The 25,132-nt window shown below is 41.6% G+C and overlaps 1 protein-coding gene across 7 annotated transcripts in view; it reads right to left on the bottom strand.

The window, feature by feature from the left end:
* Positions 1-8,766: 8,766 nt before the first annotated feature.
* The window catches only part of KCNIP1 (Kv channel interacting protein 1), a 600,752-nt gene continuing 584,386 nt past the window's right edge, over positions 8,767-25,132 (bottom strand). For 5 of the 7 annotated variants that reach the window (XM_006864822.1, XM_006864824.1, XM_006864826.1 and 2 more), the window contains 4 exons: positions 24,393-24,500; positions 18,276-18,380; positions 16,719-16,781; positions 9,577-9,624 (listed from right to left, as the gene is read on the bottom strand). In XM_006864822.1, coding sequence (XP_006864884.1) covers positions 9,577-9,624; positions 16,719-16,781; positions 18,276-18,380; positions 24,393-24,500 — 324 coding nt within the window. Of the gene's footprint in view, positions 9,625-16,718; positions 16,782-18,275; positions 18,381-24,392; positions 24,501-25,132 lie in introns of all 7 variants that reach the window. The other 2 variants (XM_006864823.1, XM_006864821.1) reach the window with 2 other exon arrangements.

The following is a 25,132-nucleotide window of genomic DNA, read 5'->3' on the forward strand; positions in this document are numbered from 1 at the left end:
CTTGGAAACCCTATGGAGCACTTCTACTCTGTCCTATAGGATTGTTCTAAATCAGAATGGAATTGATCGCAATCCTCCATTTTACATGATATAAATCCTGACCTCCATATGTTAATGAGGCAGGATCAGATTGGGGTTGTATCTAGTGTCACCAACTTTACTCAAGTCCCCACTCTTACTTAAGTCATGCCTTTTATCTCATAAGAGATAAGAAGAGAGGTAAGTCAGAAGAGAGAAGAAAGAAAAGCTGGGAGTGGAGTGCATCCTCTGGACCAGGAGTTTCTGTGCTGAGAACCTCCTAGACTCAGGGAAGATTGATGCTGAGACACTTGGCAATCCCCAAGAAACACCAGGCTCACAGATGTTGAAAGGAGACATCTTTCCTCAGAGCTGATAGAGAGAAGGGGTTCCTCTAGAACGGACATCGTGAATTTGAACTTCTGTCCTTCCAGATTGTGAAATACATTTCTATTTGATAAAGCCACCCATTTGTGGTATTTCTGTTACAGCAGCATTAGATTACTAACACACTAAGAACCACCAGAAGTGGAGGAGAGACATGGAACAGTTTCTATTAAAACCCTCAGTAGGAATAAATACAGCCAGTACCCTGACAAATATACCTAATCCAATCTGTGATATATTGTTATGTCAGCCCTAGGAAATTTATGTTGTTGTTGTTGTTAGGTGCAATCGAGTCCATACCAACTCATGGTGACCTTATGCACAACAGAACAAAACACTGTCCGGTACTGAGCCAACCTCACAATTGTTGTCACACTTGAACCCATCGATGCTGCCATTTTGCCAGTCTGTCTCCCTGGAGATCTTCCTCGTTTTCTCTGACCTCCTACCTTACCAAACATGATATCCTTCTCCAGTGACTGGTCCCTCTTGACAATATGTCTGAAGTAGGAGAGATGAAGTTTGGCCATTCTAGCCTACAAGGAGCACTCTGGCTGCACTTCTTCCGACACAGATCTGTTGGTTCTTTTGGCAGCCCATGGCACTTCAGTATTCTCCTCCAACACCATAACTCAAATGCATCAATTCTTCTACAGTCTTCTTTATTCACTGTCCAGCTTTCGCATGCATATGAGGTTATTGAAAATACCATGGCTTGGGTCAGGCACACCATTGTCCTTAAACTTAAATCTTTGCTCTTCTGAAAAAGGTCTTCTGCAGCAGATTTGCCTAATGCAATAAGTCATTTGATTTCTTGATTGCTGCTTCCATGAGTGTTGATAGTTGATCCAAGAAGAATGAAGTCCTTGACAACTTCAATCTTTTCTCCGTTGATGAGAACGTTGTTTATTGGTCCAGCAGTGAGGATTTTTGCTTTCTTTACATTGAGATGCCACCCATACTGAAGGCTGTGCTCTTTGATCATCATCAGTAAGGAAAGTTATACTCTAAAGTATAGTCTCCTGTCATTCTGGTCATTCTATCACATCACATACCTTTTGTCTTCATGGCACTTGATTTTAAATTACTCTGTGTATGTGTATGTGTTGTTTCCTCCCTTGAGAATATAAATTTAATGAGAATAGGGCATATCTGTCTTATTCATTGCTTGTTTTAAATCAGGTTCCTCTAGAATCCAACCCTGCAACAGAATGTGAGGTCAACTAGTTTGTTTGGGAGGTGATCCCAGGCAGCACTGGTAGGTGAGTGAGGAAATAGGTCAGGGAAGGGAAGGGGGTGTATAGAGAGAACAAACTTTTGTGCAGATTACTACTGTAGAGACTCAATCCTATGGAGAAGTATAGGAGACAGGATATAATATGTTTATATCTAGAGTGTTCGTCTTACTGAAAGAAGAGGGACTAGGGTATTTATCCACCAACTGTCATCAGTAATTGGCTAAGCACTGCTCCTGGGAAGTGCTTACTCCCATATTCTTATGGTCTTCCCTGCATGTAGGCAGAACATACTCTATGACTAGACTCTGACTGTGACAGTCAGGCAGTCAGAGTCACAGACAAAGAGTCACAGACATTTGCAGTTGGCAGCAGCTGAGCCCACCTGCGTGGTGGTGGTGAGTGCCAAGGGGATGTGGCTGAGGCAGCCACGGCATCTGCTGCATGGTTGAATCCTTATCAGCAGGCATGGTGACTACAAATGAGGCTGCTCTGTTGGATGGATTTGGGGGAACAGGATCCCTTCAGGAGACCAAGTTGGAGAAGGCGTTCTAAGTAGAGAACCTTGTTTCTCTATAATTCTCCAGATGCTGAGAGATGCATGGACTCACACAAGCACATGCCTTTGTTTGTCTTCTTGTTTTAGTGCTGCTGTGAAAACTGCAACTGCCCCCACCTCGTTCCTTGAGAAAAACATTGCTGCAATATGCTGCCCTTTCCCCTCACCCTGACGACTTCTGGTCTGTGGCTTATTCATTTTAGGACCAGTTTTCAATCTTCCTTCCAACCTGATTTTCCCCCAAATATCCCCAGTTAATGATGTTCCTCTCAACATTAGGGGCTCAGAACTGAAGGCTATCAGCCCTTCCATTGTTGTAGAGCAAGGGTTCTCAACCCTGGATGTTTATTAGAATCACCTATGGATGCTCAGGACCCCACTGTCAGAGATTCTGATTCAGTATATCTGAGATGGCACGTGGGCATTTGTCAATTCAGAAAATGTTTGCTTACCTGCTCCCCACGTGATTCTGAGATAGAGTCAAGGTAGAAAAGCACTGGTCTTGATTTCATTTAGGCATCTCATGTAGGCATCTGAAAAGGTAGATCTGGTTTCAGGAGCAACTTGATTCCACAGCTCAATGATACCACCAAGGGATCATTTTCTGGGTTTTGTTTTTGTTTTTTCATCTGTCTGCCATGCCTCCAGATTCTCTGGGTGGTACAAACAATTAAGCTCTTTACTAAAAGGTTGGTAGTAACCTAGAGGCACCTTGGAAGAAAAACTTGGTTATCTGCCTATGGAAGGTCACAGATTTCAAAACAGCATGGAGCACAATTGTACTCTGACAAATATGGAGTCGCCAGGAGTTGGAACTGACTTGTGTGTCACAGTGGTAACATGCCTTCTGTGGTATCAGGTGTATCTTCTCTTTGGTTGGCAGATAAGCTTTCAGTAAGTTGTAGGACTATATTCTTCTCATTCATGTACAGTATGGCAGTCAGTGAATGAGGTAAACAGGAGAAGAATTGATGCATTTGAGTTACAGTGTTGGAGGAGAATATTAAAAGTGCCATGGGCTGCCAAAAGAACCAACAGATCTGTGTTGGAAGAAGTGCAGCCAGTGTGCTCCTTAGAAGCCAGAATGGCCAGACTTCATCTCTCATACTTCGGACATATTGTCAGAAGGGACTGGTCCCTGGAGAAGGACATAATGCTTGGTAAAGGGGAGGGTCAGAGCAAAAGAGGAAGCTCTCCTCCCCAACAAGATGGATTAGCACAGTGACAGCAGCAATGGGCTCAAGGACAGCAACAATTGTGAGGTTGGCCCAGGACTGGTCTGGTGTTTTGTTTTGTTGTGCATAGAGTCACTAGGAGTCAGTGCCCACTTGATGGTACTTAACAACAACAGTAACATGACAGACAGCAATGTTGTCCCATCATTCCAAGTGCAAATCTTGAGATTCATGTAACTTAGACTGCTTAATTCTTAAACCCATCCCTGGTCCAATCATGTGGCCAGGGGGATTCTTGTTGAGGGGATGGAACAGATGAATTGGCTTAGCTGATGTGTGCTTCATTCAGGGAGCTGGGTGTGGTTAGCTTCCAGCATCTCAGTCCTTAATGCATGCTAGAATCAGCTGGCAGCTTTTAAAAACATTCGGTATGCCTGGGCCCCACCCTCAGAGTTTCTGTATTGATTTATCTGGGGTGGGGCATAGGCATTGGCAGTTTTCAAAGCTCCCCAGGTGACCCTGCTGTGCAGTTAGGTGGAGAACCACTGGCCTAGACATTCTTCTACAGGCTCAATCCCCACATGAGAAGTTTCACAAGTACAGATCCTCTTTATGTCTTGCTGGGAGACCCCGGGTTGTATAAATGGTTAATGTGCTTGGTTGTTAACTCAAAGGTTGGAGGTTCAAGTCTATCCAGAGGTACCTCAGAAGAAAGACGTGGTGATCTATTTTGAAAAAAAAAAATCATTTCTTGAAAATTCTTTGGAGCACAGTTGCATTCTGACAAACATGGGGTAACCATGAGTTGGTCCCATATTCTTCAGCCTTAGGTAAACCTATGACTGCTTTCAGGAAGCCCAAATAGAGGAAGGGAACTGTGGCCCTTATGATTTCCCAACCAAGAGAGTTGGCAGACAGTGGCAATTACACTGGGAATATTTCATGATGGCATGCATGAATTGTGGTGGCCTGATCCATGGTTACCTGAATATATCCCTTCTCTGCATCTGTTTATCATTTGTGACGTGGGCTCAAAGAGTACCTGCGCCTCTCTAACTGACTAAACATGGATGATATTGTCTGAGGCACTGTCAATTCCTTGGGGTAAGTCAGAATCCCCTAGGTTAGAGCGGGAAGAGTTGAACTTCTTTTCAGAGCTACTATCTATACCTCCCTAAGCTTAAAGAAGAATTCAGAAGGGGGAAAAAAAAAATACTGTAAAATAGTGAGCCTTGCTTCTTTTAAGAAACTCTGGGCAAATGCATTTTATCAAATACATTTTCTACATTTACTGAGATGATTGGTTTTCCTTTTTTATTCTATTCATGTGATTAATTACACAGATGAATTCTTGAGAGTTAAATCAACCTTACATTCCTGGAACAAATTTCTGTTTGTTTATGATGTATTATGCTATTTATATATTGCATGATTTGATTTTGTTGTATCTCTGTACAAAAGGAATACATTAGTGGTGCATATCGCAGTACCTTTGGCAGGCCTCCTCACCTCTATGTGCTGTGGCGCTGGGTGTTAATGTGCTAGACTGTAAGGTCACTTGAACTGCATGGTTGGTGGTTCAAGCTTACCAACTGCTCCTTGGAAACAAAAATACGATCATTATAGGTCAGAATTGACTCGATGACATTTAACAACAACAACAGCAACAACCTTCAAGAATCCACCACTCAGCTGTCAGTTTATATACTGTGGTATCTTGCTTGTCACTGTGATGCAGACTAGGACGAAGGCTGTGTTGTTGTAAAGGATTTCTGAGGAGTGGCTGGTGAGTTTGAACCCCCAACATTGAGGTTCAAACCAACCTTGTGGTCCAGTACATTATCCTGCTGTGCCATAGCAGAGGCAGCCCATTTCTGAATGGCTAATCACTGAAAACCTTATGAATAGTAATGGGAAATTGTCAGATATAGTACCAGCAAGTGAAAACATTATGAATAGTAGGAGAATATTGTCAGGTACAGTGTCAGAAGATGAGCCCCTCAGGTTAGAAAGCACTCAAAATATGATTAGGTAGGAGCTGCCTCCTCAAAGAAGAGTTGACCATGATGACATGAATGGAGCAAAGCTTTAAAGACCTTCATTTGTTGAAGGGGCAAAACTCAAAATGAGGAGAAACAACTGTAAACATTCATAACAATCACAACATGGAATGTATGAAATATGAATCTAAGAAAATTTGAAGGTGTCATAAATGAATAGAACACATAAAGATCAAAATCCTAGGCATTAGTGAGCTGAAATTGATTGGTATTAGCCATTTTGAATCAGCCAATCATAAAGCTTACTATATCGGTAATTCAAGAAGAATGGTATTGTGTTCATTGTCAAAAAGAACATTTCAAGATCTATCTATAAGTACAATGCTGTGATAGGATAATACCCATACACCTACAAGCGAGGCCAATTAATACCACTAATATGCAAATGTACACACCAACAAGTAAAGCCAGTGAAGATGGAGGTGAAGAATTCTGCTAACTTATTCAGTATGAAATTGATTAAACATGCAATCGAGTTGCATGGAGAATTATTGGTCTTGGAATGTCAAGGTTGGAAACAAAGAGGGAGGATCAATAATTGGAAAATATGGCCTTATTGATAGAAAAGATTCTGGAGATAATTTGAAGGAATTTTGTAAGACAAAGGATTTATTCATTGCAAATATTCAAGAATTCTATTGGCAAAATATTGAATGATGCAGAAAGCATCAAAAGATGGGAGGATACACAGAGTCACTGTACCAAAAAGAAATGATCGATGTTCAATCATATCATAAAGAACGGAGTCCTGATGTGGTACTGTGAATTAATGAGCTAGACTGAAAAGTTGTTTTGAACCACAGGTCAAAGTTGGTGGTTCAAGCTCAACAGCCACTCCTTGGAAACAGGGTCACTATGACCATCACTTGATGGTATTTAACGATAACAACAGCATATCATAAAGAATTGATGCAAGAAATCCAAGCAGTACTGAAGTCTTTGGTGAAAAATAAGGGTCCAGTCATTGATGGAATACAAGTTGAAGTCATTTAGCAAACTATGCCACACTGAAAGCACTCACTAATCTATGCCAAGAAATTTGGAAGACAGTCACCTGGCCAACTGATTGGAAGAGATGCATATTTATGCCCATTCCAAAGAGGGGTGATCAAGTGAAATGCAAAAATCATTGAGCAATATAATTAATATCACATGGAAATAAACTTTTATTGAAGATACTTGAGAAACAGTTGCAACAGTACATTGACAGGGAACTGCCAGAAATTCAAGCTGGATTCAGAAGAGGACGTGGAACTAGAAATATCATTGTTGATGTCAGATGGATCATGACAGAAAGCAAAGAATATCAGAAAGTTGTTCCCTTGTGCTTTATTGACTATGCAAAAATTTTCAACTGTGTGGACCATTACAAGCTCTGTATAACATTGCAAAGAGTGGGTATTCTAAAACACTTAATTGTGTCCATGAAGAACATGTACATAGATAAAGAGGCAGTTGTTCAGACAGAGAAGGGGATATTGACTGGTTTAAAATCAGGAAAGGTGTGCTCCAGGATTGCATCTTTTTACCATATTTATTCAAACTGTATGCTAAATTATTCATTGCAAATGATCTGGGAAATTGGATTACATGAATAGTAGCATAAGTGGCATCAGGACTGGAGGAAAACTCATTAACAATCTGCAATATGCAGATGAGACAACCTTGCTTGCTGAAAGCACAGAAGGTTTAAAATGCTTATTGATGAAGATCAAAGATCATGGCCTTCAGTATGGAGGATTGCACCTCAATGTAAAGAAAACAAAAGTCCTCACCACTGGACCAATAAACAACATCATGAAAAATGGAGAAGAAATTGAAGTCATCAAAGGTGTCATTTTGCCTGGATCCACAATCAGCACTCATGGAAGCAGCAGCCAAGAAAACAAATGACATAATACATTAGACAAGTCTTCCACACAAGACCTCTTTAAAGTGCTCAAGAGCAAAGATATCAGTTTGAAGACTAAGGTGTACCTGACCTAAGCCAAGGTATTTTCAATAGCATCATATGCATGTAAAAGTCGGATAATGATTAAGGAAGAGAAGAGAAAAATGGATAAATTTGAGTTATGGTGTTGGAGGAGAATTTTGAAGGTACCATGGATATCCAGAAGAATAAACGGATTTGTGTTGGAAGAAGTACAGCTAGGAAGTTCCTTCGATACCAGAATCACAAAACTTCATCTCTTGTATTTAAGGCATGTTATCAGGTGGGACCAGTTCCTGAAGAAGGACATCATGTTTGGTAAACTGGAGAGTCAGGGAATAAAAGGAAGACCTCCAACGAGATGGATTGGCACAGTGGCAGAATCAATGGACACAAACATAACAACAATGGTTAGGCTATCACAGTATTGGGTCATGTTTCATTATGTTATGCATAGGATTGCTATTAGGAGTTCTGGTGTGGCACTAGAGGGTAAGCAGTGGACCAAAAGGTCAGTTGGAAGTGAAAGTTTCCTTTGGAAACCCTATATAGGGTCAATATGTATCAGAACCTAGTCCACAGTGCTTAACAACAGGGTCACTATTAATCAGAGATGATTTTACAGCACCTAACAACAATAACCTTCCAGAATTCTGTTCCATGAACATTAAATAAATAATATGTATAAAGGTGCTAAGGAGCTCTGGTAGCGAAATGGTTACGAATTGGGCTGCGAACCGCAAGGTCAGCAGTTCAAAAACTATCAGCTGCTTTGCGGAAGAAAGATGAGGCTTTCTGCTCTCGTAAAGATTTACAGCCTCCGAAACCCTGTTCAGGGTTGCTATGGGTCAGAACTGACTCTACGGCACTTAACAACAACAACAACATAAAGGTGCTAGCACTGCAGTTGGCACATAATAGCAATTTAGTCCTTTGCTTTCCCTTCAAGAATGCTACTAGCTCTTATTCTCTGATGTCAAATAGGCAAACAAGACCCAGGGAATCCCACAAAGTCGTCATTTGCTGATAATGTATAAGCTGAAGCCACTTGATCAAGTCCTGGTATCCAAGTCCCTCAGCAGGAAATACTGGTCTCTTCATCTTTATATTCCCAACCATACCAACTTGAAGCTCCTGAGTTTCTACACTGACGGTCTTCGGATTTACAAATTGTTTTGGATGGGTTGTAATTTGCATTTAGTGACACTACTTGTATTTGTATTGCACGTTTGCTTGTGGTGACTTGGTGCTGGTTGCAGGAAGCATGGTTCCACTGCCTGGCGTAGTTCCTGGCACATAGTAAGTAATAGTAACCGGATGTGAATGAATGGACTAATCTTCCATTTCCACAACTTACCTCTCTGCCCAATGGAGTCATGGACAAATTGAAGAATGCAAGTGTTAAGAAATAGTTCTGTTTATTGATTAGAACATGGATAAAATTACAGCAGTTTGCAGGCATTCTGGGCTCTTTTTGTAGGGACATGCAGCGCTGGACTCGAGCAGGGGATGGGGAGGAGGCATGGACCACAGGGCAATGACTCCCTTCCTGGGCACATGAAGGGACTTGTGCTAACAGTACAGACACTAGTGAGAGATCATGTTTGGCCCATTCTTCTGGAGACAATGGATGTGGGCAGTTTGAGTCATCAGACAATGCCGTGCTTAATAAATCAGTCTTTTCCTGCTTGTGTTAGGCGCTGGCTCTCCCAATCTAACCATGGTTGATTCTAATTATTCTGTAGAATGTTCATTCTTCCCACCCAAAGGAGAGAATCAGGCACATTGGTCCCGCAGGCCATCAGAAGGAGGTGTGTGTTGGCCGCTCAGGCCTTCTGGCTTCTAGATATGATGAGCACTCAGAGGCAGATGGGCTGGAGCACGCAAGCAGATGATCGTGCATGACTATTCAAGCTCAAGCAGAGGGACCTTCCATAGGGCAGCCGTGTGAAGAGATGAGCATGCTTCCAAAACAAACTCAAGTTTCATCTTGTCTCTCTCAAGAAGAGGGAGGAAGGAGGACTGGCAACCAGAGACCGAGCCAGGTAATGCTGGGTTCTATAGAAAGTCTTCAGCAGAGAATGCTTTCAAAGTCTTTAAAAGGCATTTCTGTCCCAAGAGTCGGCATGTAAAGTCAGAACAAGGGCAGACCAGGGTGTTAAAGTGGTTGTTTGGTACGATGTCTCTGAGAGTTGAATGGTTGTGTCTCCAGTTACATGACATTTTGGAATAGCTGGAGGGACCTCATGATGTTGTCATCCTGGAAAGGGGGGAAGGAAAAGAGAAAATGATTAGATGTCTCTGAGGCTCCTCAGGCTCCGTAATTCAGGGGAGCAAACCTCTTGCATGGATGTCCTGTGCAGAAAGAACTCTGCAAGGCTGTGAGAAATGAAGGCTAGGGTGTGAGGACCTAAGAAGTGAACAACGCAAATCAAGAAGCACCTTCTCTGGTCTTAAAGAAGGATTCAGAAGAAACAAACTACCTAAGTGAATGCTGCTTCTTTTAAGAAGCTCTGAGAATGGCATTTTATCAAATTTTACTGCATCTATTGAAGTGGTCAGGTGGATTTTCTTTTATTCTATTAATCTGATTAATTACATAGATTATTTCTTGAATATTCAGTCAACCTTGCATTCCTGGGGGGAAAAATCTCACATTTATTTATAATGTATAATTTTTTATATATTGCTAGATTTGATTATTTGTATTTATTCAAATAGAATATGTTAGCCTGAATTTTCTTTTAACTTATTACAAGTAATGGCCTTGTCAAATTTCTGTATTATGGTTCTGCTAGGTTCATAAATCAAGTTGAGTAGTTGTCTTACTCTCTCTATTCTCAAAGACTGTATACGATTAGTATATGTCTTCCTTAAATGTTCGGAAAAATTTACCAGGGAAGCTATCTAAGCTTGTCATTTCCTCTGTAGGAAAGTTTTATATTACAGATTCAGTTTCAGTTGTTTTTCAACAGACTTCATATTTTCTATTTCTTTTTATGTTTGTTCCCATAAATTGTGTTTTGCAAGGAATCCATAGATTTCAGTAAATTGTCCAATTTATTGATAATGAATTCCTCAAGTCCTCTTTTTTGAATACATGGATGTTACCTTTTTACTCCTGATATCGATCATTTGAATTTTCTCTGTCTGTTTTGTTTTTTTGGGGGGTGGTGGGAAAAACATTTTTAAAAAACTTTTTATTGTGGATTAGGTGAAAGTTTACAGAGCAGATCATCAGTTTTATATTCAACAATTCATACACATTTTGTTTCATCTCACTGATTACAACCCCCTCAGTGCATGCAGCACCATTTATCCCATTTCCTCTCTGTGTTTTGTATTTCCATTTTTCCTTGTTTCCTAACTTTTTCAAACTTTGTCCTTGGGTAAGTGCTGCCCTTTGATCTCAACTGGTTGATTATTCTAAGCTGTGCATATCTCACTAATGCCATTGTTCCCTTATAGATCCGTCTATCATTTGGCTGAAAACTGAGCCATAGGGATGAATTCACTGAAACGTGACCAAAGGTTATAGTCTCTGGGGTCCTGAAAGATTTACAGATCTATTTAAAGATCTAGATTTATAGATCCATGCAGTAAGCCTAGTCTATTTATGATTTTGAGGTTTGTTCTGCATTTTGTTCTACTCTATCCAGGATCTTCTCCACCACTTGTCTGTTATTTTGTCATACGGTGGCAGCTTGAAAGTTGCTATGATGCTGGAAGCTATGCCACCCACTAGTATTTTAAATACCAGCAGCATTTCCCAGTGAACAGGTTTCATCTGAGCTTCTAGACTAAGACAGACTAGGAAGAAGGAGAGTGGGACTACTTACGAGTGTTTGTTGTTGTTGTTGTTGTTAACTGCCGTTGAGTCGGTTCTGACACACAGAGACCTTATATAGGGTTTCTGAGGAGCAGCTGGTGAGCTTGAGCCCTCGACTTTGCAGTCAAACAGACCTTACAGCCCAGTTCATTAACTCACAGCACCACACCAGGACTCAAAAAACCCCCAATAGCATCTGGTATTCCTAGTTGGTCTCCCAGGCAAGTACCAACCAGGCCAGACCTTGCTTAGCTTCCGAGATGAGATGAGATCAAGTGCATTCAGGGCTGAATGTTTAGCCACTGAAAACTTTGTGAATAGTACTAGAACACAGTCACATATTGTACTGGAAGATGAAAACAAAGCACCAGAATATTGTCAGGTATAATGTCAGAAGATGAGCTCTTTAGGTTGGAAGCCACTCAAAATACAACTGGGAAAGAAATGCCTCCTCAAAGTAGAATTGACCATGATGACATGAATGGAGTAAAGCTTTTGGGACCTTCATTTGCTGATGAGGTACAACTCAAAATGAGGAGAAATAGCTGCAAACATCCATCAATAATCAAAACATGGAATGTAGAGGTATGAAACTAGGAAAACTGGAAGTTGTCAAAAATGAAATGAACGCATAAAGATCAATATCCTAGGCATTAGTGAACTGAAATGGACTGGTACTGGCTATTATGAATCTGACAATTGTATCACTTACTATGTTGGGAATGACAAATTAAAGAGGAATGACGTCGCATTCATCATCAAAAAGAACATTTCAAGCTACATCTTGAAATACAATGCGGTCTGTGGTAAGATAATATCCATATGCCTACAAGGAAGACCCAGAGTCCTGGTGTGGCACTGTGGGTTAATGTGCGGGACGGTAAAGTTGGTTTGAACCACAAGGTTGGTGGTTCAAGCTCACCAGTTGCATCTTGGAAACCCTATACAGGGTGGTTATGGGTTGGAACCAACTCGAGAGCACTTCACAACAACAACAAACAACAAAGACCAGTTAATGTACCACTATTATTCAAAATTACCTATGAACCACTAAAGCCAGTGATGATGAAATTGAATAACTCTACCAACTTCATCAGTCTGAAATTGATCAAATATGCAAACAAGATACATTAATAATTACTGGTGATTGAAATGCAAAGGTTGGAAACAAAGAGGAAGAATCAATAATGGGAATATATTACCCTGGTGACAGAAATGATGCTGAAGATCGCATGATAGGATTTTGCAAAACCAATGACTTCTTCATCGCAAATACCTTTTTTAAACAACATAAAAGACACATGGACCTCACCAGATGGAATACAAAGAAATCAAACTGACTACATCTGTGGGAGAAGATGTTAGAAAGGTTCAATATCATCAGCCAAAACAAGACCAGAGGCTGACTGTGGCACAGACCATCAATGGCTCATATGCAAGTTCAGGCTGACGCTGAAGAAAATTAAAACTAGTCCTCAAAAGCCAAAATATGACCTTGAACATATGCCACCTGAATTTAGAGACCATCTTAAGAACAGACTTGATGTATTAGACACTAATGACTGAAGACCAGAAGAGTTGAGGGGTGACATCAAGAACATCATACAGGAATAAAGCAAAAGGTCATTAAGAAGACAAGAAAGAAAGACACAATGGGTGTCAGAAGAGACTCTGAAACTTGCTCTCAAGCAAAGGTGCTAAAGCAAATGGAAGAAATGAGATAAAAGCTGAACAGAAAATTTCAAAGGGCAGCTTGAGAAGACAAAGTCAAGTATTAAGATGAGACCTAGAGATAGAAAACCAAAAGGGAAGAACATGCTCAACATTTCTCAAGCCGATAGAATTGAAGAAAAAAATTCAAGCCTCAATTTGTAATATTGAAGGATTCTTTGGGCAAAATATTGAATGATGTAGAAAGTCTCAAAAGAAGATGAGAAGAATACACAGAGTACAACAACAACAAAAAAGGTTGATGTTCAATCATTTCAAGAGGTGGCATATGATCAAGAACCGACGGTACTGAAGGAAGAGATTCAAACTGCACTGAAGGCAATGGCAAAGAACAAGGCTCCAGGAATTGATGGAATACAATTTGAAATCTTTTTGCAAACTCAGGCAGCACTGGAGGCACTCATGCAATGATGCTAAGAAGTTTGGAAGACGATACCTGGTCAGCTGATTGGAAGAGATCCATATTTGTGCACGTTCCAGAGAGAGGTGACCCAAAGGAATAGGGAAATCATCAAACAATATCATTAAGATCACATGCAAGTAAAATTTTGCTGTAGATAGTTAAAAAATGGTTGTATCCGTACATTGACAGAAATGCCAAAGGTTCAAGCCGGATTCAAACAAGGATGTAGAACGAGGGATATCATTGCTGCTGTCAGATGGATCTTGGCTGAAAGCAGGGAATACCAGAAAGATATGTACCTGCGCTTTATTGACTATGCAAAGGCTTTTGACTGTGTGAATCATGACATGCCATGGACAACGTTGGAGAGAATGAGTATTCCAGAACACTTAACTGTATTCATGAAGAACCTGTACATAGACCAAGAGGCAGTCATTAGAACAGTAGAGGCAGTGTTTCATTCTGTTGTGCATAATAAGGTCACTATGAACCAGAACCGCCTTCAGGGCACCTAACAATGACAACAGCAATCTAGGATCTTCAACTTTATTTACCTCTTCAGAAAGGCAACTTTTGGCTTTCCTGACTTTGTAATTTCGTGTTCTCTAGTATATATTTTTCTATTATAAATTCTCCTATCATATAGTCTCTAAGGTAAAAGTATTGAATGCAGAATATCATCAAGTGTTTGGATGTTAAACAACACACTTCTACATAATCCATAGGTCAGAGAGGAAAACATTTTGAATGAAAAGATAATGAAAATATAATCACATTTTATGGCAGCTAAAACAGTAATCAAAGGGATGTTTATACTTTTAAGTGCATAGAGAAAAAAGTAGCTAGAAATCAATGACCTAAGCTTCCATCTCAGGAGCTGGAAATATCTCTCCAACTCATCAAATTGAATGAAAACCAGAACAAAACAAAAATCAAAGGAGGAAATAAGTCAGAGCAGAAATTATGGAAAGCAAACCTACAGCAGAGTAAACTAACTGACAAAGACAAAAGTTGGTTCTGGTTACTTGAAATCTTTCAACAGTTGTTAGAACAGCGAGGTAATACTACCTAGTGCATAAGTATATGAGTTCTTATTCAGGCTTGTTGTTGTTGTTAAGTGCCATTAAGTCGGTTTCGATCCATGGTGATCCTGTAGAGGGTTTCCAAGGAGCAGCTAGTGAGCTTGAACCGCTGACCTTGTGTCTCTAACCGACTTTGCAGTGCAGCACATTAATCAACAGCACCATATTCAGGCTACCTGCATTCAAATTCTGGCTCTGCCACTTACTAGCTGTGTGACCTTGGACAGATTACTTAATCTCTCTATGCCTCACCTTCTTCACGTGGTCATTGTTGTTGTTGTTGTTGTTAAGTACTGTGGAGTCATTTCTGACTCATGTTGTTGTTGTTGTTGTTAAGTGCCATCGAGTCGGGTCCGACCCATAGCGACCCTGTACAGGGTTTCCGAGGGTGTAAATCTTTACGGGAGTAGAAAGCCTCATCTTTCTCCCGCGGAGCGGCTGGTAGTTTCGAACCGCTGACCCTAAGGTTCGCAGCCCGATTCGTAACCACTACGCTACCAGAGCTCCTTATAGCGGCCCTGAATAGGGTTTCTGAGGAGCAGTTGGTGGGTTTGAACTGCTGACCTTGTGGTTAGCCGTCTAGTGCTGATCCTACAGTGCCACACCAGGAGTCCTCATATGATCATGTTGTTGTTGTTAAGTGCCATCGAGTCGGGTCCGACCCATAGCGACCCTGTACAGGGTTTCCCAGTACAGGGTTTCCGAGGCTGTAAATCTTTACGGGAGCAGAAAGCCTCATCTTTCTCTAACTATTGGGTGTGTGTGAAAAAAAAAAAATTCACTAATGAATAGTTAGTTATAGAAGAAGTTGCTAATGTGAGAAAAGGATTAAAATCCTTTCTAAACTGATAAAACCCCAAACCCAACCCACTATCTTTGAGTGGATTTGGCTTCATATAGCCCCTATAAGTCAGAGCAGAAAGACTCCATAGAGTTTTCGAGGCTGTACATTGTTCTGCAAGCAGTCTGCCACCCCTTTCTGACCCTAGTTGCTGCTGGGTTTGAACCACTGACCAATCTGATAAGTCAAGTCAAAAAAGTATACTTCCGCAGAGTATTTTATTTAAAATCAAGTCTGGCAGGAATTCATGCTCCATCACTGCTTTCTGCTGTGACCTTAGTCAAATGTCTTGTGATGCCTCTGTTTTTCTGCTTTAAAATGTTTATTATAGATGCTGCAGTTCAGCCTATTTGTAATGCTCAAAATGCAGAAATATTTCCCACCCTGTTGATAAATAGCTACATATCTGAGCTTCCCTCTCCAGAGCAACTTCTACTCCTCTGGCTACCAGATAACTGGCCCAAGACCCCTGGACCACCCAAAGATCCATCAACGAATGGGTTAATACAGCGGTTAGCAGGGTTCCTCAGGGGCACTCCTCTAGGGCATTGGTTCAGCCAGGTCAGTCAATGACTATGAATGCTTCGCCTGTTTAGTTGTTAGATACTTTGAATATCCCTCTGTATGAATGTCTCTCTTATAGGATTGTTGTGACATTTGTAGAATGTGCCTGAAACATGGTTGGTGCTCAGTATGTGTTAATAACGTTTCCTTTGCTGTCTTGCACTTGCAGTTCTTATTAGGGAAAGCTTAGAATAACTCTGTACCTTTCTGAAATAAAGTGGAGGGTATAAATACATTTTTTCAAAATAGTTGAAAGCAATTATTCCAGTTCAGTGTATCTGGCAGAGACTAGTCTATTCTTTAGACTAATGAAAATGTGGTCCAAGGACCGGCAGCTTCATCATTACCTGGAAGTGTGTTAGGCATGCATATTTCCAAGCTCCACATTTTAACCTAAATTTAGGAGAGACTGGTTTGCACAGGAAAGTTTTAGAAGCATTAGTCTAGGGTATTTGTAGGTGATTTCTAGCCCCCACTCTGTCTCTGTGAAATTAGAGTCACTTACTGGTATTAAGACTTGGAAATCTACAGTAGTTTTTAAGCATGCTATGGCTTGAGAATCACAGCTTTAGCTACTTCCATGTAGTCTGGGGGAGTGAGCCATCAAGCCAGAGAAGGTTGGAAGTGACTATGTTGCCCACTTGGAAAGTCTGTGGTTTCACCTTCCCTAGACCTCTACATAGGCTGCCTGGCTCAGAGCTGTGCTTAACCAAGACCAAATTGCCGGCCAGTTTGAGGAGTGGAGATAGTTGGACTCTGCATTGATGTTATTTTTGTTGTTAGTGGTGGTGGTAGTACTGACTGATCTGAGGGGTAGCAGATATATGCGGGTTACTCAACCCTTTTCCTTCTGTGGCCCTCAGTCCCCAGATTTTCTTTCCCAGGTTTAGAGACCTCTCCTTACCTCCTGACAGGATTCAAGAAATTCATCTAAAGTCACTATGCCATCTTTATTTTTGTCCATTTTCTGAAAGACAAAAGGAAGGACTTTAAGAAATCTGCATCCCAAAACTTGCTTTTTTATTAACCAACTTTCCCCAGAGAATAAGAGTTGTCTTCCATTGATCAGACTACTCCATTTGACCTGGTTAAAGCTTTTTGACCTCTATGAGCTTCTTGAAAATGAAAAGACTTCCTTCAGACCCTCATTGCTGGATTATACTGCTAACATCCTAACATGTTTGCCCCAGTCTCTCCTAGCTTATACTTCTGGCTGAAACCAGGCTGGGCATGGAAGGTTCTAGTTCTATTGCTATTGCTTATTGTATAAACTTGAACAAGTCTTTAAGCCTCTGTTTTCCATCTGTAAAGTGGTAATTGTACTAGAATGAGCTTTGACACTCTGACTCTATATGTTAATTTGAAAAACAAAAACAAAACTAAAACACCACTCTGATTATTCCATTCCCCTCCTCAATGCCAGACCAAAGCCAAACCCACTGTCATTAAGCAAATTCCAATTTACATAGAGCCTATAGGACAGAGTAGAACGGCCCTATGAGATGCCCAAGACTTTAATCTTTATGGGGAGTGTTGGTGTGGTGCTGTAGGATAAGCACTGGACTGTTAACCGCAAGATTGATGGTTCAAACCCACTAGTCATTCCTAGGAAACCCTATACAGGGTCGCTATGAGTCAGAACCAAGTAGATGGCACATAACAATAACAACAACAATCTTTATGGGCTCAAACTGCCACATCTTTCTCCTGTTGAGTGGCTGGTGAGTTTGAACCACTGATCTTTTGGTTAGTAGTCAAGTACTTTAATCACTGTGCCACCAGGGTGCCTCTTAATTGTCAGAACAAACCTAAACTCTTCAATGTTCAGAATCTTACTATCAGAGGTACAGAAAGGAGAAAGAGTGTCCAGGAGCAATCTCTAAATTGGGACCCTCGATTTCCAGATGAATTGACATAGATAGTCTTTATAGCCACGACAGGTCCACAAATAATACACCTTTCTGCTACTTGTCTTTCTGCTTCAGGCAGTTGCCTTTCATGCTTTTGGTTTCTCAGAATGACATTTGACTTCTTGTCTGGCATCCCTTTGGATTTGTGTCAAGGGGCAAGTGTCCCCCCTTGCCACACCTCTGAATCTGGCTACACCCTAGTGTCCAATCTCATTTCTTTTTATTCCCCAGCCACAGATGCTTAACACCTTCACAGATGTGCTTAATGAAGTCTTTTTTGTTTACTCTGATGCCTCAGGAACTTCTGTGGAACTCAGAGACCACACTAGACCACTTACACTTGATTATGTACTTCCCTGTTCTCTTCTACAGTGTATATTTGTCTGCTTAACTAGATGATCTGTTCCTTGAGGACAATATATCTTCTAATTCTTTTCTGTTTCCTGCCGTACTCAGCACAGGGTTGGACACAAACCACTTGTTCAGATGCTTGTGTGCTAGCTGGCCTAAACTGAACTTAGAGCTCTCATACACAGGGTTGCCACTCATACCTGGAAGAAGACGTCCACATGCTGCCTCGGGGTGTCCTCTTTGAGCACGGGATATGTGTATTTCCCCATCATGTCATAGATGGCTTTGACAATGTCCATCATCTCCTAGAGAGGGGACATGGAAGTGTAGGGACCATGAGCTCAAACTTTTCTTAAATGACAGTTTGGGACTTATCCCCTTTGCCAATGAGACAGTTGATGAAAGAGCATTAGAAAGCAGGTTGAAGGGACTATTTTCTGTTCTCACCAGGAGTGTACTCCTAGAAAGAAGTGGAAAGAAAGGCAGTGGAAAATTCCCTTTGCCTTCAGAAGTTTAGGGTATGATACCTTTTCTTGGACCACTTCTCCAAAGGACTTATATATGGTATCCTGATCCCATGGACTCCAGGTAAAGGAAGTGTTATTCTGAATTAAAGAAACATTAATGTTCTGGCTTACTGCTGCTGTCACTTTGTTATAGTATAGGGGCTTATGTTTTGCTGTGATGCTAGAAGCTATACCACTAGCATTGGTGGTTGGTTATGTGTCGTGGAGACGGTTCTAACTGATACCGACCCTGTACAGGGTTTCTGAGGCTGTAAATCTTTAGGGGAGCAGAAAGCCTCATCTTTCTCCCGCAGAACAGCTGGTGGTTTCGAACTGCTGACCTTGAGGTTAGCAGCCCGAATTGTAACCACAAATACCAAACAGGGTTATCCATGGTAGACAGGTTTCAACAGTGCTTCCAGACTAAGACAGACTAGGCTGAAAGACCCGGTAATCTACTTCTACAAATTAGCCAATGAAAACCTTAAGGCTCACAACAGATCACTGTCTAACTTGATTGCTTTGGAGGGATCAATTGTTAAGGAAAGATGTCATCAGAAGGGATCAGTCTTTAGAGGGAGATATAGTGTTTGGTGAAGAAGAGGGTCAACAGGGCAAGGGAGACCTTTAGTGAGGTGGACCGGCGCATGGCCACAACAATGGATTCAATCATGTCAGTGATCACAAGGAAGGCATAGGACCTGGCAGCATTTAGTTCAGTTGTACATAGTTGGCTCTGTAGGATAAGCACTGGACTGTGAGCTACAAGGTCAGTGGTTCAAGCCCACTAGCTGCTCCATGGAAGAAACATGAGACTTTTTTTCTCCTATAAAGATTTGCAGCCTCAGAAACCCTATTCAGGGTCACTAAGAGTTGGAACCAACTTGAGGGCAGCACTTAAGAAGAAGAACAGCAATATAAGGTCACCATGTGTTGACTTGATGGCACATATTTACCTATGTTCTGATATAGCGATTTTAAAAGCCCACCAGATCTGTTGCTGTTTTCAGTTGAGAAAAATGATGGACAGCCAGGGTTATTCTTAGGACCTGTTAGGTCAAGGATTCCACAAGTTAGACATTTGTTAAAAAGATCATGATCAGGACTACCCCAAACATCAGATACTCCTCGAATCAAGGGTCTCTATGTTTGTCATAATATATTGCTGTTGTTGATAAGTGCCGTTGAGTCAGTTCTAACTCTCAGTGACCTTGTATAGGGTTTCCAAGTAGTGGGTTTGAATTGCCAGCCTTGTGGTTAGCAGTCTAATGCTTATCCTGCAGTGCCACTCCAGTTATTCTCAATGTTTATGGCTGATGAAAATAACATTATATCATCCCTGGAGGTAAATGCATATTAGTAGAAAGTCCTACATAATGCAAACTTTTAATTAAAAGAAAAATAAAGGGTGATATGTGAGAGTAAAGGAGCTCCGGTAGCATAGTGCTTATGAATTGGGCTGTTAACCTCAGGGTCAGCAGTTCAAAACTACCAGCTATTCTGTGGGAGAAAGATGAGGATTTCTGCTCCTGTAAAGATTTACGGCCTCAGAAACTCTGTACATAGTTGCTACGAGCCGGAACCAACTCCACGGCACATAACAACAAAATGTAAGATTTCAAGTTTGGGACAATGAGAGAGGTATTTAGCCGTGTACTCATCCTTGATTTTCCAATTCCATGAAGTACATCACTGCCTTCTCTCTGCCAGCATATAACCTAGACCAACAAGACATTCTGAAACGATTCTCTTAGTCTCACCTTGCTAATCCATCGATTTAGTTTCATGTCGCACCCACTTTTTAATCTCATTTTATGATCATGAGAAGTAAAGATTGCACTGTGAATCTTGAGCTGTTATGTGGACACTATGGGTGGAAAAGGCAGGCATGTTTGTGTCCTGATCAGCTCATATCCCTCTTTTTGGAAGACTCTCTCCTCAATCCATAATTTCTTTGAGTGGTTGGTAGCTGTGTGTGTACCAGGTGACCTGTCCTTGTGGCCACAACCAGTTGGAACAAAGGTGGACATCTGACCCAAACTGAGCTACTCATATATCTCTTTTGGGAAGTTTGAGTGAAGAAGCACAGGTCCTACAATCAGAGGGCTGTAACCCTGGAACTCTAAAGTCAAGCAGAGTTGGGGCCAGAATTGGTGTCACAGGCAGGCCTGTTTCAGTTTTAGCTGAGTTTAAATAAGGGAAGAAATAAAAAAATGTCTTCAGAGGAATCTGGTGTGCAAAGAGTAGAATGGAGCAGGTGAACAGAGCATAGAGTAGATGAAGGCAATGCTAGGAGGAAAGGAGAGAAAGAAGAGAGAAGAAGAGAGGAGAAAAGTAGAGAGAGGGTCAGGGAGAAGAGATGTGGGGGGAATATAGGAGCACACACTAAGAAACAGAGAAGAACAACCAAGGAAGACAGACACAGTAACAGAGATCAAGAGAAGCCAGCGAGAGACAATGTCTGAGAATGACTATAAACTAAATCCACCTCTTGGGATTCATGCTGCTGAAACCTTGAACCTGCCATTCCTACCAAGAAAGGTGTGGCCATCCTGATCCAAGTCATTGCTTCAGGAAGGGGAAGAAAGAGAGCAAAGGGAGAGAAAGTGAAGAGGCCAACTGCTGTTTATTTTCAATGGGGATTGCATAGGTTTCATTAGACTCCCTATATCTTTACAAGAAATCTCTCAGAACTTCAGCTAGTTAATGTTTATTATTTTATTTTCTTTCTTCTTCTTTTTTTTTTTTTTTAAGGTTTTTATTGTGGATTGAGTGAAACATCATTGGTTTCCCATTCAAACATTCATATACCATGTTTCATTACATTGATTATAATTCCCTCCACATACCATCAGTTAACAGAGTTTCTCTCTAATCTCTTTAGCTTTTTTTTTTTGGGAAAAACTTTGCCTTTTTAGAATTTACAGTCTCGGCTTTTAGGGAAGGTTTTTACATTTATCTGTGGGTATCCAGGGCTCATGTATGGAATTACTAACCAGCATAACTGAATAATCAGATGAGGGACATTTTGCTATGTCTGCTAGGTGGCTAAAGTCTGATCCTCAGAGTCTATGGTTTGGATGGTCTGCAACGCTTGGGCCCACAGGGACTTGAACTCCTGACCAGATATGCATGGTCTGCCTCAGATTCCCCCTTATTTATTATTTGTTTAAGGGACGCTGCCTGTCTTAGGCGGTCAGTGCGAATTCCCCAGTCTTACCCATCATCGAAACTCATTGCAGCATGGCAATGGCTCTGTCTTAGGTTGCCAAGGTTCCATGTGATCCTTGCCCGTCTCTGGCCACACGTCCAGCATATATTTTATTTTCTTTGTAGCCAAAAATCATAGTGGTTATGAGTTGGGCTGCTAACCTCAAGGTCAGCAGTTTGAAACTACCAGCCATTCTGTGGGAGAAAGATGAGGTTCTCTGCTCCAGTAAAGATTTACAGCCTCGGAAACCCTATATAGCGTCACTATGAGCTGGAACCGACTCCATAGCACACCACCACCACCATCACCATAAAGAGAATACTGAACAATCATTGTTTCTTGGCTGATGGGGACACAGAGAAGTTCCAAATCATGCCATGTTTACCTTCTAATCTTGCTGTGCTGCCTGACATGAAGTCAGTGCTCAGGACGTATTTATTAAAACAATTAAGTTGCCTTTATGATTAGTTTATATACCTGTTTCCTGAGAGTGTGAGCTCTGTCAGACTGCCTGCTGGATCTAACTTTGTTCTGGTGCCTGCATTGGGCACCGTGCCTGCCATGGGGTAGGAGCCCAGTAAGTGCCAACTGAATGAGTAACCCACTCACTGATGGTCTCCAGATCTCATTGACCGAGGCCTTTGTGAAACTTCCGGCCCAAATACTCTCTACCTGTTGATTTACATTTTTCCGGTTTATTGTCCATCTCTCTAACCTCTTCCATGAGCATGGACCCTCATCTGATTGTCAGACACATTACCCAAAGAATACCTTATTAGCCCTCAAATAAATGACTGGATGAATGAGGACTGAAAGTTGGGTAAGCTCTCAGAGCTTTGGTGTTCTCTCTGTAAGACTCCAACGTCACCAGGGATGACATGCTATTAGAACTGACACTCACTGGCAACTCCCAGCCCTGGGCCTGGCATAATTTGTTGTTGTTGTTAAGTGTCCTTGAGTTGGTTCCAACCCATAGCGACCCTGTATAGGGTTTCTGAGGAGCATCTGATGAGTTTGAACCACCGACCTTGCAGTTCAAATGGCTTTGCAGTCTGGCATATTAACCCACAGCACCACACCAGGGCCTAGCACAATAGAGCTCAGTAAATGAGAATCTTACAAATCCAATCCTGTTGCTGTCAAGTCGATTCTGGTCATAGCGACCCTATAGGACAGGGTAGATCTGCCCCATAGGGTTTTCAAGGAGTCCTGGTGTGGTGCTGTGGGTTAATACGCTGGACTGTAAAGTTGGTTTGAATGGCAAGGTTGGTGGTTGAAGCTCACCAGCCACTCCTTGGAAACACTATAGAGGGTGGCTATGGATTGGAACTGACTCAATGGCACTTAACAATAATAACAACAATCTTTAGGGTAGCAGACTGACACATCTTTCTGTTGCAGAGCAGCAAGTGGGTCAGAACCATTGACTTTTCTATTAGCAGCTGAACAGTTAACCACTGCACCACCAGGGCTCCTGTGGGGATGTTATGGATGTTACATTCAAGCTTCCACAGAGAGAGTAGATGCCAAAGTTCCCAAGAGCTGTGGGCATTTTATTGGTTAGACACCACAGATACTTTGATGTTCAGAATGATTTGTGAGGCTTTCTTTAAAAAAATGGCTGGACCTTCCCTTGCTCCTCCTTTCTGTGGTTTTTAGTAGACAAAATCAGTGGGGTCAATGTGATACATTCCTTGTGTGTCTTTCTCCTCACAAAGGAGTCCCTGGGTGGTCCAAATGATTAACGTAATTGGCTGCTAACCAAAAGGCTGGAGGTTCAAGTCCACCCAGAGGCACCTCAGAAGACTGTTGTTGTTGTTGTTGTTAAATGCTGTCGAGTCGATTCCAACCCATAGCGACCCTGTACAGGGTTTCCAAGCTGTAAATCTGTACGGGAGCAGACCACCTCATCTTTCTCCCGCGGAACCGCTAGTAGTTTCAAACTGCCAACCTTGAGGTTCGTAGCCTGATTCGTAACCACTACGCTACCAGAGATCCTTCAGAAGGTAGACCTGGTGATCTAATTCCAAAAAATCCGTCATTGAAAACCCTATGGAACAAAGTTCTACTGACACACAGTGCATAACCGTGAGTTTGAGCCAACTGACAGCAACTGGTTGTTGTTATTGAGTGCCGTCAAGTCAATTCTGACCCATAGCGACCCTGTATAGAGTTTCCAAGGAGCAGCTGGTGAGCTTGAACCATTAACTTTGCAGTTCAAATGGCTTTACAGTCTGATTCATTAACCCATAGCACCACACCAGGACAGCAACTGGTAAACCTACTCAAAAAGCTTCCTTTTCTCTGCCAAGGGATGTTTGTAGGTCCAACTGTGAGCTTTAACTTGTGGTTGTTGACCTGTTCAACTGTAAGTTTCCCAGGGAAACTAAAACAAATCATTTACACCCCAGTGAGAATGAATTTACTTAATCCTGTCTTAAGAACCTGGGCAGGGAAGGGTAAGGAGGTGATCAAATGTGGCATTTTTCATTTTGCCAGGAACCAGCTCTGCTAGCCCCAAAGAAGATCCACTCTTGTTTAGATACACACCTCACACCTGGGCTGTGTTCTCCTTAACAGTGACTTTCTTGTGAATTTACCTCTTTATTTATGTATCCATCTTTATTGATGTCATACAAATTAAATGTCCACCTGAGCTTCTCATGGACGGTTCCTCTCAGTAGGATCGACAGAGCAGTCACAAAGTCCTGAAAAGTGAAAAAGGCATGAGGGACATTAATCACACAGCTACCAAATAGGCTGAGATTTGTCCTTGAGGCTGACTTTGTAATGCCTCACCCTATCTTTTAGCTCTGAGTCTTTGTGTGGCTCTGTAGGATAAGCACTGGACCACAATGTCAGTTGGAACTGCAAGGTCAGCAGTCAAACTCACCAGCCACTCCTTGGAAACCCTGTAGGGGTCACTATGAGTCAGAACCAACTTGTCAGCACTTAACAATTGGTATTGCCTTTTCCCATTACTGCAATTACTTTTGCTTTATTATATAAGTGGCAGATATCTAAGAACATCCACCACTTGACTGTCAGTTTGTCGTACTGTGGTGGCTTGTGAGTTGCTGTGATTCTGGAAGCTATGCCACTGGCATTTTAAATACTAGCAGGTTCACTTATGGTGGACAGGTTTCAGATGAGCTTCCAGATGAAGACAGACTAGGAAGAAGGAGTGATGAGCTACTTCCAAATATTTAGTCAATGAAAACTTTAGGAATAGCAGAGAAGCACTGTCAGGTATAGTGCCGGTGAGCCCCTCAGGTTGTAAGGCACTCAAAATGTGACTGGGGAAGAGCTGCCTCCTCAAAGTAGAGTTGACTGTGATGAC

The sequence above is a fragment of the Chrysochloris asiatica genome, unplaced genomic scaffold, assembly GCF_000296735.1.
Source record: "Chrysochloris asiatica unplaced genomic scaffold, ChrAsi1.0 scaffold00071, whole genome shotgun sequence".
Taxonomy (NCBI): domain Eukaryota; kingdom Metazoa; phylum Chordata; class Mammalia; order Afrosoricida; family Chrysochloridae; genus Chrysochloris; species Chrysochloris asiatica.